At 41.7% G+C, this 16,517-nt stretch overlaps 1 protein-coding gene across 4 annotated transcripts in view; it reads right to left on the minus strand.

Annotated features, from left to right (window-relative positions):
• Positions 1-206: 206 nt before the first annotated feature.
• Positions 207-16,517, minus strand: part of LOC117505204 (dachshund homolog 2-like) — a 99,834-nt gene continuing 83,523 nt past the window's right edge. For 2 of the 4 annotated variants that reach the window (XM_034164777.1, XM_034164776.1), the window contains 6 exons: positions 16,057-16,131; positions 8,917-9,017; positions 8,661-8,808; positions 7,420-7,587; positions 7,152-7,217; positions 207-482 (listed from right to left, as the gene is read on the minus strand). In XM_034164777.1, the coding sequence (XP_034020668.1) occupies positions 445-482; positions 7,152-7,217; positions 7,420-7,587; positions 8,661-8,808; positions 8,917-9,017; positions 16,057-16,131 (596 nt within the window). In that variant the 3' untranslated portion in view covers positions 207-444. The remainder of the gene's footprint in view (positions 483-7,151; positions 7,218-7,419; positions 7,588-8,660; positions 8,809-8,916; positions 9,018-16,056; positions 16,132-16,517) is intronic. The other 2 variants (XM_034164779.1, XM_034164780.1) reach the window with 2 other exon arrangements.

The raw sequence follows: 16,517 nt of genomic DNA on the forward strand, positions 1-16,517 counted from the left end.
AGAAACATCAACAGCCAACCAGAGGGCGCTTAGATCTAACACATTTGTCCCTCCTCAGCACCGTTAGAACACCTGGACAGCATCGTGCCACTGGACTGTTTCGGTCCTAACCGTCCAATCACGCGGACTCGTGTGAGTTTTGTGGTGAGGCCCGTCCCGCTCTGACATCACTGCAACGGCTTATCGTTGACCTGGAAGTGCTTTTCATTTTCAGTTTGGTAGCGAGTGATGACATCACGATGCAGGGGCAGAAAGAGGAGCAAAGTTCAAGAAGGACGACCCCGGTGCCTCCACACGTGGGGGGGGGAGGGCAGCTCCTTTAGTCGTCATTGTTTTGTAGGAAAAACATCTCGATGTTATCGCTGCGGTGATGTAGTCTGCTACAGAAACAGGCTGGTGGGTGTCGTCTGTGTAGGACAGGAAGGGGGCGGGGCTTCCGCTGCTCTAGAACATCATGGGTGTCTTGAGAAATGACCGGGATTCTGGGTAAGATAACATGAAAAGAAACAAGACATCAGTGGACGATTAATTAATTCACTTTGTCAAAAAAGAAACTTAATTAATTAATCAACAGATTAATTATTGAATTGTTTTCAGTGCAGATTTCGACTTTCTTCCAGTGGCTTTCGGAAAACGTTTTGTTTGCATTTTGTTCTTCTTTTATGCTGCATCCATTTATGATTCAAATCTCAAATTTTGCCGTGGTGGACTCTCCCTCCACCTCCCTCGTTCTCCTTCCACTCCCCGCGGTGCCGTTGCTGCACCGCCCACACAAACACAACAGAAAAGCGCACACGTGCACACCTCACTCTCCCTGCGGTGTCATTGTTTTCTGCCAACGTTGCAAAGTGTTTACATTTCTGCATAACAGCAACCATAAACCTGCCCTCCCTCCTCTTTTCTCCTCCTTCCATCCCTCTCTCCTGCACTTTATTTCCCTCCCTCTATCATAATCTTACCTCCTTCTCTCCTTTAGCCTTTGTTTTTTTGGATATGAAACAGGTCTGTGTTGTATCTTTCATGCCCTGCCCTTCCCCTCTTTTACTCATCCATCCTTCTATTCTACTTTCGTCCTCTGTTCCATTATTTTTATCTTGACCTGTTCTTCTCTTTGCCCTTTCTTTGTCTCCTTTAGCCGGCAGCTGTGACACGCTGCTTACAAACGTCGCCCAAAAAGTTAAAAGCCGCAGGTTTGAGTTCCTAAGAAGACTCGAACCTCCCGTGGAACTTTTACTCTTTACGGTATTTAAAACAGAGACTTGTCTTTAAAAAGCGTCAGGAATAAAGCAACTTGGAACAATTTAAATGCAACACTGACTCAAAACTAACAAATAACAAAAATAAAGGTGGAGAAACTGAGTTTTGGAAATATTTCAAGTAACAACTCACCATTGCTAATGTAGTAATAATAATACGATACAGATGCCATTTTCTACTCGTATATTATAAACAGAAATATTCTAGGAATAAACATTTTATTAAATGTTTGACAACTCTAAAATGAGAACTATAGAGCAATTATAATTCCTTTATAGTATATAAAGGATGGCCCATTTATTACAATAATAACAAATTACTGAGCTTTTAAAAATTTGTCAATGAAACAGAGCTTTGGCTCATAGGAAGTTTTAGGACTTTAGTTAATAATAATGTATTTTACAACTGTTTTCCTTATAGATTTATAAAAAGCTTCACGGTGCATATTATTTAAGAGTTTAGAATAACACAGAACTTTGAGTCCAAAGGATTCAGTAATCTTACCAAAACTTCAATCTTTACACCTGTTAGCACATACTGCCCCCTCTGGTTACCCTCAGCACATGAAGAGGAAAAAAAATATTATTCAACGCCAGAACTTACTGAATATTTGTACAAACCGGAAAAGTTTTTTTTTTTTTTATCTTCCCTCCCTCCCCCCCGTTTAATCATTGGACTCAGAGGTCTAACTCAATCTGACACACGTATCTGATTCCCATCCCTTTTGAGCTACTCTCTGTACAACACTTAAGTTGATTTTTAGGAAACCCGTATCAGTAAAGCACCATTCACTTACCAGCATTGATGCCATGATTTTTATGGTAACAATCTGTACCCCATAGCAGCTACACTGCTTTCATATAAAAATTCATCATTACTGTAGGGGTTTTACACTTTTTAAAAAAAAAAGCGAATTATGGTGTATATTATTTAAGTGAATATTTAAAAAAATTACACAGAATATAGAAGTTTTAGTCTAAAGTCTTCAGTAATCCACAACATTCCAGTCTTTAGGAGTATTTGCACACACAGAGAAGAGCAAAGCATTATTTAGCTTAAAAACTGGTCTGAACTATGCACAGTTTCTGGGTTTTCCTCTCAATAATTAACCCGTACCAGGATTTAACTCTGAATTTCCATATCAGATCAACTGAGGCTTACAAGAACAGGTGGAGAACATGTCTAGAGGTCTGTAGGAGAGGAGAAATGTTACCAGTGTGGAAGTGAGAGTTAGGACTTGGCAAAGGGAAGTAAGGCTTTGGTGGGTTCAAACTGTTGTATCACGGTGTGGATATGAGGAGAAATGTGTTGGAGGATAAGCAAGTGTCTGACAGGGTGATAAGTGTCCATTTGTAAACTGAAAGGGTGATGAATGCCATCAGTGCATATGCCCCACAGATATGTTGTGAGATGGAGGAGAAAGATTTCTGGAGTGGGTTAGATGAGGTGGTGGAAAGTGTACCCAATAAAGAAAAGTGGTGATTGCAACGGATATCAGTGGGCATGTTGGTAAAGGGAACTTAGGCATTGAGGAAGTACTGTCTCAATATGGTGTCAAGGAGAGGAATGTGGAAGGGAAGATGGTGGTAAATTTTGCAAATTCTACAGAGGCAACCTAAAACAAATTGGAGACTTAAAGTGGTGACAGGGTAGAGTGCAGTATCAAATGGTGGTTTGTAGGAAGTGAGCGAAAGGGGAACCAAGGATCAGACTGTGGAAGCTGAAGGAGGAAGACTCATGAAATTCAGGGAGATAGTGATTTTGGACAACTAGAAAACTGCAGATGTTGTGAGGAAGACAGCTAGAAAGGTACAGGTTGGAAAGTACAAGGAGACAAGTTGATGAAAAGAATTGAGATAATCAGAGATGACGAATGCGGACAGGAGTACCCTCATCGAGAAAGCTTAAGGAAAGGTGTACGGAGGTGGAGATACACTGGAGAGAAGGGGAATGAGCGTGTGTGTGTGTGTAAATGAGGGGGAGCCCAGTGGAATAGTGCAGTTGCAAGGACCACAGGCAGTGGAAAAAAATAATAAATAAAAAAAAATTACCATTTTTAAATATGTGGCATTGAAATTTTTTAATAGTTTTAAGCTGTAACAATAAAATCGATCCTTTCACATTTCATTTTCAAAAGAAAGCAAGCTAAAATCAGTAAAATGTCACTGAAAAAAGTGATATTTGGATTTATATTTTCAGTTGCCAGATGTTTCAAAATGTGGAGGACGCTTGCAGGTCTGTAAATCAAGTAATATCCTATTTTATTTTTAATTGTGGTGTTTTCATGCGCTGATATTTTCATCCAGTTTGTCATAATTTGTTGCTGGAGTGTTCAGAGCGTTTCCCCTTAATCCGTCACCATAAAAAACAGCCTCTTTGTGCTCGTTTGCCGTCCCGGTTAAAAAATGAAGTCAACCTGCCTCGTTAAAAGTCGATCAGCTGGGTGGGAAAATGTCACCAGGTCTTGGAACAAGGTCACATTTTTCAACTCCAATTCCTGAGGAATGTGTGAACTCCTCCTGTCCTCCTTTTCCTCCCATCCAATCGCCCCTTTACCCCTGCTGTCTGCTGATGACTCTCTTTATCTCCACCCCCCCACTCCATCGCCCTTTCTTGTGTCACTTTTGCTTCTCTTCTCTGTTCTCTTCACTGTTAGTTGTTATTATGGACCACAGATCGCACCCGAACCTTCTATGTCATAAAAATTTATATCTGGAGTCTTGACGTAACCGAGGTGTCTTTGGTTCTGGGTCTTGGTGGAGGATCCTTGGGTACCACTAGAATGACTTTGTGTCAAACGAGCGGTTACTTAGTGAGACTAAGATGAGGAGATCCGGTGATATTTTGGCCATGTGGTGCATTTCCCAGGACACGGTCCAGCACGCAGGTGCCTCAGTGTCAATGAACCCAACAGCTGCAGAAGTCTGAAGACACGCCCACATTTCACCTGGCTGCACCAGGTAACAGTCAAGTCCATAAATATTTGAACATGGACTTTTTTTTTTTTTTTTTGTCGTCCCTGTACATTGCTGCAGTGGAGTTGACATGGAACCATTTCGCTGTGCTTCTCCTGTAAAGTTATTAAATAATGAACCTTTTGGTAATGACAGCCACTTGTATTTACAGTCCCGCCACTTTCAGAACCCAAAGGTGTTTGGAGAAAAACTATATAAGAGCTCAAATTTTCACATTTGCAGCCAGTTTTCTTCAAACGCGTCCATTCTTGTTCTTCAGGTTTTTAAGGTACTGCGTCAAATTTGTCTGGAGTAGGCAGCTCTCAAAAACTGAGTGAGGGAAGCCACCAAGACTCCCAGACTCTGTCTGGTGGGAGGGACATTCAAAGTTTCCACCTACTCCACACACCAGACCATTTTCAGTGATTTCCACCGAATCTGAAACGATTAAAAACATAAATATAATTCTGTAGAAGCGTTTACTTTCTTCTTCACAGATTTAGGGTTTTTTTTTGTTTGTTTGCGCCAACAACCAATTAGTCAGGTCAGCTTCGAAGATCAGAGAGAAAAACCAATGCTTCTTTTTTAGCTCTCCCATCCCTCTTTCCTTCCTTCTTTCTTGCTGTCTCCCCTGCTTCTCGTTTATTTCTGATTGTAATGCGATGTCTTTCTTTGTATTCAGCACTTTTCTCCTCACTCGTTAATTAAGAGTGTGGAAGGTGAAGTGGCATGTGCGCGTGTGTGAACCACTGTAGGTGCAAAATGCTTTTATGGCGGCGGGGATGTGTGTGTTTGTCAGGCGAGGCAGCAAAGGGGTCCTACTGGGCCAATCAACATTAATGAAATCAGGTGGGTCTGCGAGTGTCGGAGTGCTTGGCTTGCAGAAGAGAGTGGGATCTAAAAGAAGTCTAAAGAGGAGAGAGAGCTAATTAGAGTTCCTCGTCTTGAGGCGTGTGGATCAAACGCCTGGCGGAACTCGCAGGTACAGAGCACACACACGGAAGGTTTTCAATGTCAGGGAGGACTGAGCACAGCTGGTGTCAACGGGACGACGCGCGCATACTAACATCCTGCAACAGCCTGCAAGTTTGGCTACGTACCCAGTTCTTCCTCCTGCAGCAACCAATTGATAAAATCCGTTATTTTAAAAAAGAAGTCAATAAAGTTCATTATTGATTAGCGGGATCGCTGGTGTCACCTGCAGCACAGTGGCAACAATGAGCGAAAAGCAAATAAAACATGACAGCAAGGCCAAAAATATGATTCAAAGACGTTTCGAATCTGGTGGAAGTTAGGTTAGCATGTAGGTCAAAGGTCGCCAACCTGTGACTGGACACCGCCTGACCTGCGTGCTTTCCGACCACTGCTAATTAATTAACTGATTCAGGTGTTCTCAGCCAACCAAGCACTTGGAAACACCAGATTTTACTAATCGGTTGTGGCTGCAGGTCAGGTGACCTCCAGGAGCAGAGACGGTGACCCCTGGCGTAGCCAAGAACCTCCATGGAAATCACGTGTTAAAGAGGGCAAACTTTCTGTTAGTTTAGCAGCTTTTCTATTCATACCTAGACGGTCAAAATATTCAATTCCATGAAATACAATGTGAAATTTCTAAATATTTCCATCCGTGTCATCAAAATAATCACCAAAAGCAGCTTACCTGTAGGACAGGGGTGGCCAAGTTCGGTCCTCAAGAGCCACCTTCCTGACCCTCTTAGTTGTCTCCCTGCTCCAACACACCTGAATCCAATGGAAGGCTCGTTAAAAGTCTGCTAACGAGTCTTCCATTGGATTCAGGTGTGTTGGAGCAGGGAGACAACTAAGAGTGTCAGGAAGGTAGCTCTCGAGGACCGAACTTGGTCACCCCTGCTGTAGGAGAATCCACATGTACGTTGGTTCTCCTCAGGTCAAACAGAAAAAGCAGAACCCTCATCAGCATTCGTAAATTTACAACTTCAATCCAAAATAAATTCCCTCCAACAAGAGCTGAGCGCTGACATTTGTGAAGAGAGACAATTAAACATTTTGATTACGTCAGTCTGAACAGTGAAGTTTTGAACATGTTTAAGACTTGTAGGATCTTTAATATTTCACTGTTACTGGGGGGGGAACTGTTCGGAGTAACTTTTGTCTGTTGCATCACCGGTCACACAATCATACAAGAATATGGGCTAAATTTAGGCTGGAGTCTCCCATGTGCCTTCTGGCAAACTGTAACTGAAATTTTATGTCTTCTTTTTAAGAAAATCCTGGTTAATACGCAACTTTTTTTTAAATCCTTTGCATTAAAGTTGAAAGTGTACACTGTAAGAACATCTTGTTCTAACATTTAAGCTCAATTGTGGCGATGTATAGAGGCTAAATTACAAAAAAAACACAGGTACTGTACAAATATTTATGGACCAGGCTGTAGCTGTGTTTCAGTCTGATTTTTTTTTTTTTTTTTTTGGAATCCTGGAGTACAAAGTGTTCCAAAAACAGATCAGTACATTTATACAACTAGAAACGCTATTAGCATATAGCTAGCTGCACAACAGTTAGTTTTCACTCATTAACGTAACGCCGCTGCGTTAACATGAGCTGGTTAAAACAGAGTAACCACACACGCACCGGTTAGACATCCCTATCACCAAGCTTCCAGCCCCGCCCACTTTGCTCAACCGCACGTTTAAAAATTAGCATTTCTCTCCGTACATGTTCACGCATTAGAGCAGTGACACCATGTTATTAACACACACACACACCGGCTCACAAACACACACAAACACGCACATTTGTGTCTGACGAGGTGGACATCAAAGGGGGGGCCGCAGCGTCTGTTTAATGTCTCTAATAATCCAGTCTGGGCCCCGACAAACACACGTGTGTGCCAGGTGTGTGTCTGCTTGCTCATAGTGGTGCATTCAGAGAGAGTGTGTGTGTGTGCGTGTGCTCGGGTACCTTGCATGGCTCCGTTGTCTTGCTGGTTTCCATTAAGTTCTGGTTTGTCTTCGGCTACAGCAGCGTCTGGTTTGAAGTAAAAAGACAAGACGGAGTCTCAGCAGCCAATAAAAACAAAATGCGTGTTCTGTCAAATAAAACTGAAGAGGAGCTTTGTGCGACAGTGACATCATGCACAAAGTGTGTCGTTCAGGTTTACGTGTTAATTACTGACGAGCGAGCTCACGTAAATAACAGGCTGTGACGACTAACGGAACGTGGACTTTACCGTTCTTGGATTTGTTTGCGGGGTGCAGCGGCTCGGGTGACGGGGACGAGGAGGACGAGTGTTTCAGGGCGTCCTCTACTCTCTCCCTCCTCTTCGACTCGAACTCTAGCGCCTCCTGCAGCTTCCTCTTGGCTTTCTTCTCTTTCTTCAGTCGTTTCTGGATGGAAGCTGACAAAAACAAGCGGACATGAAATTACTTGGCGCTTCAGTTACTTTGGCGTGAACGTCAAAGGAGCTTCTGCCATGTGACGCTTCAAATCAGGATCCAGCACGGGAAGGTGGAGGTCATGTGATCACCTCGTCTGCAGATACTGAAGCAAACATACTTCACAGATTATGATGACATTTAGTGGAGATGGTCCCTGAGTTACGATGCATCCCTTTCAAAATCTTTTATCTCCGATTTCTTAGTATTTCTATAACTGACTTTATGACATCATAATAAAATATGCTGAATAAAAAGCCAGAAAATTGTCTCAAACATCATAGACATGACTAAAATGGATTCAATGGAGTGCTTCATTTAGATTCTAAGTCTATTGCAAAACCTACTTAAAAATTATCCATATTTAAATCTTAATTAAATCGTATTGTGAAAAAAAAGATTTGAAATCTTTAAATTCTGTTGTAAACCGCTTATTTTTCAGTTACAGTTGAAAATGAAGTTTATTTCTGTCACCCCTTTACCCCTGCTGTCTGCTGATGACTCTCGTTTTATCTCCACCCCTCACTCCATTGCCCTTTCTTGTTACTTTTGCTTCTCTTAATGTTTATCTCTTAATCTGTAAAATGCACCCTCAGATTTTTGAATTAATGCAGTCCATGTTTTCAGCATCCTAATAACAAAGGCTGCAGGGTGCATTACGGTGAAAACCAATAAACTTGGTGGCTAAAAATAGCTCCAAGATGATAAGAAAGTAAAAGGAGCTGCTGTTTTCCACGTGCACTTTGAAGAAATGGCGATACTGTGCAAAAAAAACATTTAGACATAATTAACTGTTGGTTATCCTGGTTGCTAACTGTTAATATCGACATGGAAACAAATGCCGATTCTATCATGTGACAGATGTTTATGGTGAGGATAGTGGTGCCACCCTCTGGACCTGCCCCTGTCATCTGGTGATACATTTTTACATTTAACAACTGCAGGAATTTTTTGGAACTTACTAGAAAAAAGCTCATACAAGATGTTAAAATAGATTTTTAAATTTATGCTTTGTTTCCGGTTGGTTCTTCCTCACCTCTACTCTGGAGTTCAGAGGTGAGCTGTCGTTCCAGACTTTCCCTCATCTCTCGTTCTCTGTACAGCTCCATCTTCAGCTCTCTCTTCTCCGCCTGGATCTGTTTGTCCTGAGCTCGGGCGTTCTCCACCGCCACCTTCAACAAACCCTGGTTAATGAGAGAGATCTTTTTGTTTTGTTTGTTTTTGGTTTTAAAGTAACCATTATGATGTCATAGGTGATAAATCCACCGCTTTAAAACTTCTCGTACGAGTACCTGTATGTTGGTGAGCAGAGTCTCCACTGAAGAAAGGCCGTCTGCAAAGAGGAAGGGAGCAGGAAAGCCGGGGGGCAGGGCTTGTCCCAGCGGTGACTCTTCTGTCAAAGTCAATAAAACAACATTAAAGTCACCGTGAACTAAAACACAACCGTCGTGTTGTTAGCTTGTGTTCCATACTGCTGTCTGTGGGTATTTAGCAAAAGTAGCTTTATTTTTCCTAGGATTTGGGAAAAACTGAGGCACTCGTTAAAATTTAGTGAGTGAATGAATAAATGAGTGAATCCACACCTTCCAGTTTAACTCGATCTATTCTGTCATCTTGTAGGTCATAAAGTTCAACAAACATGCAACGACGATGAATCCTGATTGTAATTTGTGAAATTTTACGCACCAGATGAGTCAAAAAAAATGCTACTTTGTTTTGTCTTATGTAATATCCCATAGACATGGCTGCCACCTGCTGGTTACTTAGTGGATGTTGCAATGATGGTTGCAGCTGTGCTCATCAGCCAGAGACAGAAATGTAAAAAATCAGACTAAAACTGTTATTTTATGATGGTTTCCAAATATTTGTGTTGTAAACTGGAATACTGCAGTCGTACTTCCACACCCTTGCAGAAAGTGTTTTTATGAATTCCGCGGCAACGAGAAAAAGAACGAGGAAGACGGTTGAGGGACGCAGATGGTGAATGAAAACATTAATGCACAGAAACTCACTAAATCTGAGAAATGATTCCTTTTGTTTAATAGCTTGAATGTTCCAAAAAAATCTCATTCACACAACTCTGCGGGAAAGTTTTTATAGGTGAAGCAGACTTGTTCCTTCTCTGGTGCCAAATGTGGGGCCCGTGGGCCATGTTTAGTCAGTGGTCCTATTTGTTTTGGCCTGCCGTGGCAGCTTACAAACTCTCTCCAAATTAACAAATTACTTTTAGAAGATTAAACAATGTGTATTTAGTATTTTTAAATTTTTATTTAATTTTTACAATATTTACTTGTATAAAATATGAAATTTATGTGCACACATTTACTTTTTGGATGTGACCCGTCCGTTCAGATGAATTTATGCCCCTCTCAAAGCAAAGAAATTGCTCCCAAAATAAGTATAGTTTTGAAGTTACACATAATTTCACATGCATGTTGTGCCATTTTATGTTCGTAAGCAAAAACTATGCAAGAAACTACAGCATGACCTTGAGCATCAGTTTAAAGATTCCTAAATATGTTTGAACATACATTTTTCTTTGTTCAATTTACAGTATTTCCTGTGATCTATGAACTTGAGCTTCAGTTTAAAGATTCCTAAATATGTTTGAACATTTTTCTTTGTTCAATTTACAATATTTCCTGTGATCTGTGACCTTGAGCTTCAGTTTAAAGATTCCTAAATGTTTGAACATACATTTTTTTCTTTGTTCAATTTACAACATTTCCTGTGATCTACGACCTTGACCTTCAATAGCATCCTGCTCTTTAAAATAATAAAATATGTGCGATATGAAACATCTACCGGAGTATTTTAATTAAGGGACAGATGTGCTGGGGTACAACATTGAAAATTAAGCACATTTCATTTCCAGCAAACGTTAAAATATTTTTTGCTGACTTATCCTAGGTTTGTCTCTTTTTTTTTTTTTAACACCAAAAAATTTCACTTTTGAGCATTTGTTTCAAAGAAGCAAACATTTGGAAGACGGGATGTTTGTAAGATGTTGGCGAAGAGGCAGTGGCGTGGCGTCGGAGAAATCAATTAGAGCCGACGCACTCGCAGAGGTGGTTAGTATTCCGACAATCATGTGCGCTACTAATTGGAAAGGATTAAAGACATCCTTGTGAGTGCGTCACAGTGTCTGCTCAGCCCTTAATGCCGAAACACACTGACGACTGGGTTAACTCTGCTGTGAAATTAACTCTGATTAAGATGCACTCCCCTATCTGCCGCCTCATCCGTACAGCCATCTACTCCACGTTTCACACACTTCACTCGTCTGTCGCTCTTCTTTGCCGTTCCTCCTTCACATTTTCATCCTCTTATTTTCTTTTTCTTCACTTCTCTGGCCTCGCATTTGTTTTTTTTTGTTTTTTTTTTTGTTTTGTTTTTTGTGTGGTGTGTTTTTTCTTTCCCAGCTCATGGTCTTGCTGCAGCTTCATCTCAGTGTGTCTGCAGCATTGGCCAACAAAAAATATAACTCTTGACTGCTCGCTTGAACAAAATAATCCAAGATGGCAGAATATGATTTGAAGCTGTTTATATCTTTTATATTTTGCAAAAATTGTCAAGAAATAAACACTTCTAAATCTAAAAATTGCTGTTTTTGTAACCAGATAACACCCTTGAAGTGATCTACACTCAACAAAAATATAAACGCAACACTTTTGGTTTTGCTCCCATTTTGTATGAGAGGAACTCAAAGATCTAAAACTTTTTCCACATACACAATATCACCATTTCCCTCAAATATTGTTCACAAACCAGTCTAAATCTGTGATAGTGAGCACTTCTCCTTTGCTGAGATAATCCATCCCACCTCACAGGTGTGCCATATCAAGATGCTGATTAGACACCATGATTAGTGCACAGGTGTGCCTTAGACTGCCCACAATAAAAGGCCACTCTGAAAGGTGCAGTTTTATCACACAGCACAATGCCACAGATGTCGCAAGATTTGAGGGAGCGTGCAATTGGCATGCTGACAGCAAGAATGTCAACCAGAGCTGTTGCTTGTGTATTGAATGTTCATTTCTCTACCATAAGCCGTCTCCAAAGGCGTTTCAGAGAATTTGGCAGTACATCCAACCAGCCTCACAACCGCAGACCACGTGTAACCACACCAGCCCAGGACCTCCACATCCAGCATGTTCACCTCCAAGATCGTCTGAGACCAGCCACTCGGACAGCTGCTGAAACAATCGGTTTGCATAACCAAAGAATTTCTGCACAAACTGTCAGAAACCGTCTCAGGGAAGCTCATCTGCATGCTCGTCGTCCTCATCGGGGTCTCGACCTGACTCCAGTTCGTCGTCGTAACCGACTTGAGTGGGCAAATGCTCACATTCGCTGGCGTTTGGCACGTTGGAGAGGTGTTCTCTTCACGGATGAATCCTGGTTCACACTGTTCAGGGCAGATGGCAGACAGCGTGTGTGGCGTCGTGTGGGTGAGCGGTTTTCTGATGTCAATGTTGTGGATTGAGTGGCCCATGGTGGCGGTGGGGTTATGGTATGGGCAGGCGTCTGTTATGGACGAAGAACACAGGTGCATTTTATTGATGGCATTTTGAATGCACAGAGATACTGTGACGAGATCCTGAGGCCCATTGTTGTGCCATACATCCAAGAACATCACCTCATGTTGCAGCAGGATAATGCACGGCCCCATGTTGCAAGGATCTGTACACAATTCTTGGAAGCTGAAAATGTCCCAGTTCTTGCATGGCCGGCATACTCACCGGACATGTCACCCATTGAGCATGTTTGGGATGCTCTGGACCGGCGTATACGACAGCGTGTACCAGTTCCTGCCAATATCCAGCAACTTCACACAGCCATTGAAGAGGAGTGGACCAACATTCCAAAGGCCACAACTGACAACCTGATCAACTCTATGCGAAGGAGATGTGTTGCACTGCATGAGGCAAATGGTGGTCACACCAGATACTGACTGGTATCCCCCCCAATAAAACAAAACTGCACCTTTCAGAGTGGCCTTTTATTGTGGGCAGTCTAAGGCACACCTGTGCACTAATCATGGTGTCTAATCAGCATCTTGATATGGCACACCTGTGAGGTGGGATGGATTATCTCAGCAAAGGAGAAGTGCTCACTATCACAGATTTAGACTGGTTTGTGAATAATATTTGAGGGAAATGGTGATATTGTGTATGTGGAAAAAGTTTTAGATCTTTGAGTTCATCTCATACAAAATGGGAGCAAAACCAAAAGTGTTGGGTTTATATTTTTGTTGAGTGTACAAGACATGTTACAGAGATTTTTGGCGTGCACGCCCCGGGAATGCCCACAAAGCGATAGAGCCATGTGGTTGTCGCCCTCATTTGTGGCTAATGTGGTCATAGGGTTCAAGTGGGTGTGTCTCCCCTAACCTTCACTGTTGGATCTGCACATTACAAAGCTGATAAAACTGTGATGTACAAGATAAACATCTTCCCTGCTGTTTTCTCCCAATATAGCAAATACATAATTCTTTATTTTTGTGCCATTTTTAAGCCCCTTGAACAATATACAGTGCATCCAGAAAGTATTCACAGCGCGGAACTTCTTCCACATTTTATGTCATAGCCTTATTCCAAAATGGATGAAATTCACTTTTTTCTCAAAATTCTACACACAACACCCCATAATGACTATGTGAAAAACGTATTGAGATTTTTGCATATTTATTAAAAATTTAATACTAAGCAATCACATGTACGTAAGTATTCACAGCCTTTGCCATGAAGCTCAAAATTGTGCCGAGGTGCATGATGTTTCTACAGCTTAACTGGAGTCCACCTGGGGTAAATTCAGCTGATTGGACACACATGTCTACATATAAGGTCCCACAGTTGACAATGCATGTCAGAACACAAACCAAGCATGAAGTCAAAAGAACTGTCTGTAGACCTCTGTGACAGGATTGTCTCAAGGCACAAATCTGGGGAAGGGTACAGAAACATTTCTGCTGCTTTGAAAGCCCCAATGAGCACAGTGGCCTCCATCATGTGTAAATGGAAGAAGTTTGGATCCACCAGGACTCTTCCTAGAGCTGGTCACCCATCTAAACTGAGCAATCGGGGGAGAAGGACCAGGGTCAGGGAGGTGACCAAGAATCTGATGATCACTCTGTCAGAGCTCCAGCATTCCTCTGTGGAAAGAGAAGAACCTTCCAGCAGGACAACCATCTCTGCAGTAATCCACCAATCAGGCTTGTATGGTAGAGTGACCAGACGGAAGCCACTCATTAGTAAAAGGCACATGGCAGCCCACCTGGAGTTTGACAAAAGGCACCTGAAGGACTCTCAGACCAAGAGAAACAAAAGTCTCTGGTCTGATGAGACAAAGATTGAACTCTTTTGTGTGAGGAAATCCAGCTACCCTACAGTGAAGCATGGTGGTGGCAGCATCATGCTGTGGGGATGTTTTTCAGCAGCAGGAACTGGGAGACTAATCAGGATTGAGGGAAAGATGAATGCAACAATGTACAGCGACATCCTGGATGAAAACCTGCTCCAGAGCGCTCTTGACCTCAGACTGGGGTGATGGTTCATCTTTCAGCAGGACAACAACCCAAAGCACACAGCCAAGATATCAAAGGAGTGGCTTCAGGACAACTCTGTGAATGTCCTTGAGTGGCCCAGCCAGAGCCCAGACCTGAATCTGATTGAACATCTCTGGAGAGATCTGAAAATGTCTGTGCACAGACGCTCTCCATCCAACCTGATGGAGCTTGAGAGGTGCTGCAAAGAGGAATGGACAAATCTGCCCGAAGATAGGTGCACCCATCTTATGGCATCATATTCAAGAAGTCTTGAGGCTGTAGAGGTGCATCAACAAAGTATTGAGCAAAGGGTGTGAATACTTTTGTATGCATGATTTCTTAGTTTTTTATTTTTAATAAATTTGCAAACATAAAACATTTTATGTTATTATGGGGTGTTGTGTGTAGAATTTTGATTAATTTACTCCATTTTGGAATAAGGCTGTAACATAAAATGTGGAAAAGTTCAGCGCTGTGAACACTTTCTGGATGCACGGTATTTAAGACATTTTAAGGATTTTGCGCGCTGTCACTTTAATTTTTTTGTCTACTGGCATATTTCTATTACTATCCATCAACGTTGACGTTTCACTTTAAAACTGCTGAAGTTGTATCATGTTGGGACAAACTAGGACACAGTTAAAAGCTCAGTCATGCTGCAGTTTTTGACCTACTTTAAACTCTCATTAAAAATCCACCACTGAAAGCATCAGCTTTCATCATTAATGATATTAATTGGACAGTATTTGTAATGCACTTTCACCTCCATAAGACTCTAGGACTTTTTTGTTTGTTTTGTTTTTGGTTGTTTCATATGTTCTACTTAATTGTTTTCTCCCGCACCACTACACTGACATAATCTATGCAGACATTCTTCCTGATGATGGTCACTTTTAACTTGATTTTCTTTCTTTTATGACTGTGTATTTATCAGAAGAATCCTACTTAATCAAATCATTTCAAACCCTGAGGAAGTGTAACGATGAGGAGCAGGTCATGCTGGTGTTTAGCAGAGATTTAGTTATTTTTGATGGTGAATGAGACTTCACTTATGTAATTCAAATACGTTCCCTTCATACAATGTGTGACGTCGGGCAGCTGCCTCGTTAGCGATTTCATCTTTTTTTTTTTTTTTTGTTTGTTTGTTTTTTTTACCAACTAATTATAATCAGATCTGATTAATTCCTCCCACTGGGAATGTCAAGCAGCCAGTAAGGGCTGGTAAAGGTTATGTCTTCATCCAGTAAATGTCTCATATGATATCAACATTTACATGATGAAATGTCAACGTTTTATGGCGTCGAATTGGCAGGGAGCCAACTTCCTGGATGCTTACATCACATGAGTGTGACCGCCACCTGCATTATTACAGCGCTGAACTAAACGTTAGCGACGCTAGAACATATTCAGACTCCACTTATGTGTTTATCTCAGAGGAAGGGAAGGAGGAGAGTGAAGGAATTAAACGAAACCAGTTGTAAGATTGGAAACTCCAGGACGAGGAGACACGGCAGGAGGAGAGGTCCCACATGCTTTTAGTGGGTGACCTTTTGACCCCTTTTAGCCATGCCTCCCCCTCCTTCATTCCTCTGATTGATGGCTGGGAGACAGGTGATCGATAAGAGTGTCCCAACATCCTGACGCATCAGTTTCCATGTTTGTGTGCGTCTGTGTGTGTTTTTCTCTTCACTGTCTGATACACAAACACTCACACATTATATTGTCATCTAACGTGAGGGCAATCTGTCAGCTGTCAGGAAGATGGGCGTGGCTTTGGATTAAGGTGGAACATCCTCACTTAAACAAAAGTGTCCGTATGCTCAGCGCCGGACCAATCAGTGAGCGTCTTGAGGACACGTTTGTGTGGGAGTGTGTGTGGTCTAACCTTTGTCCTTTATCGTTTTCTTGATGGGTGCAGCAGGGTTGGTCAGTGCAACATCTGCATCAGCTGACACCAACCCTGCTTAAAAAAATCACACACATATACACACACCAAATTATTAGTGCTTTATTGTGTACAAGGCTGCGAGAAAGTTGAGCTTTTATATTTGTGGTTTCTTTAAATTGAATTTTTTTTTTTTTTTTTTTAAATGACACCGTTTAAACTCGTACTGAAAAGTAACCTCTGCAACATGACTTAAATAAAAACATCAAAGCCGAAACAACAGCGTGCGTGAGTTTGTGCCCCAGTTAGTACAACACAAATGATCACTTTTACAGCCACTTTTCTTTGGATACGAGTACATTTAGACTTTATTTACAGGAGTTATTTAGAAATACAAACAGTTTATTACTCTTTGGTAAATCTGTCTGGAGGAGGCAATTCAAATGCTTAATGGCCGTGCA

This window comes from Thalassophryne amazonica, chromosome 23 (genome assembly GCF_902500255.1).
Source record: "Thalassophryne amazonica chromosome 23, fThaAma1.1, whole genome shotgun sequence".
Taxonomy (NCBI): domain Eukaryota; kingdom Metazoa; phylum Chordata; class Actinopteri; order Batrachoidiformes; family Batrachoididae; genus Thalassophryne; species Thalassophryne amazonica.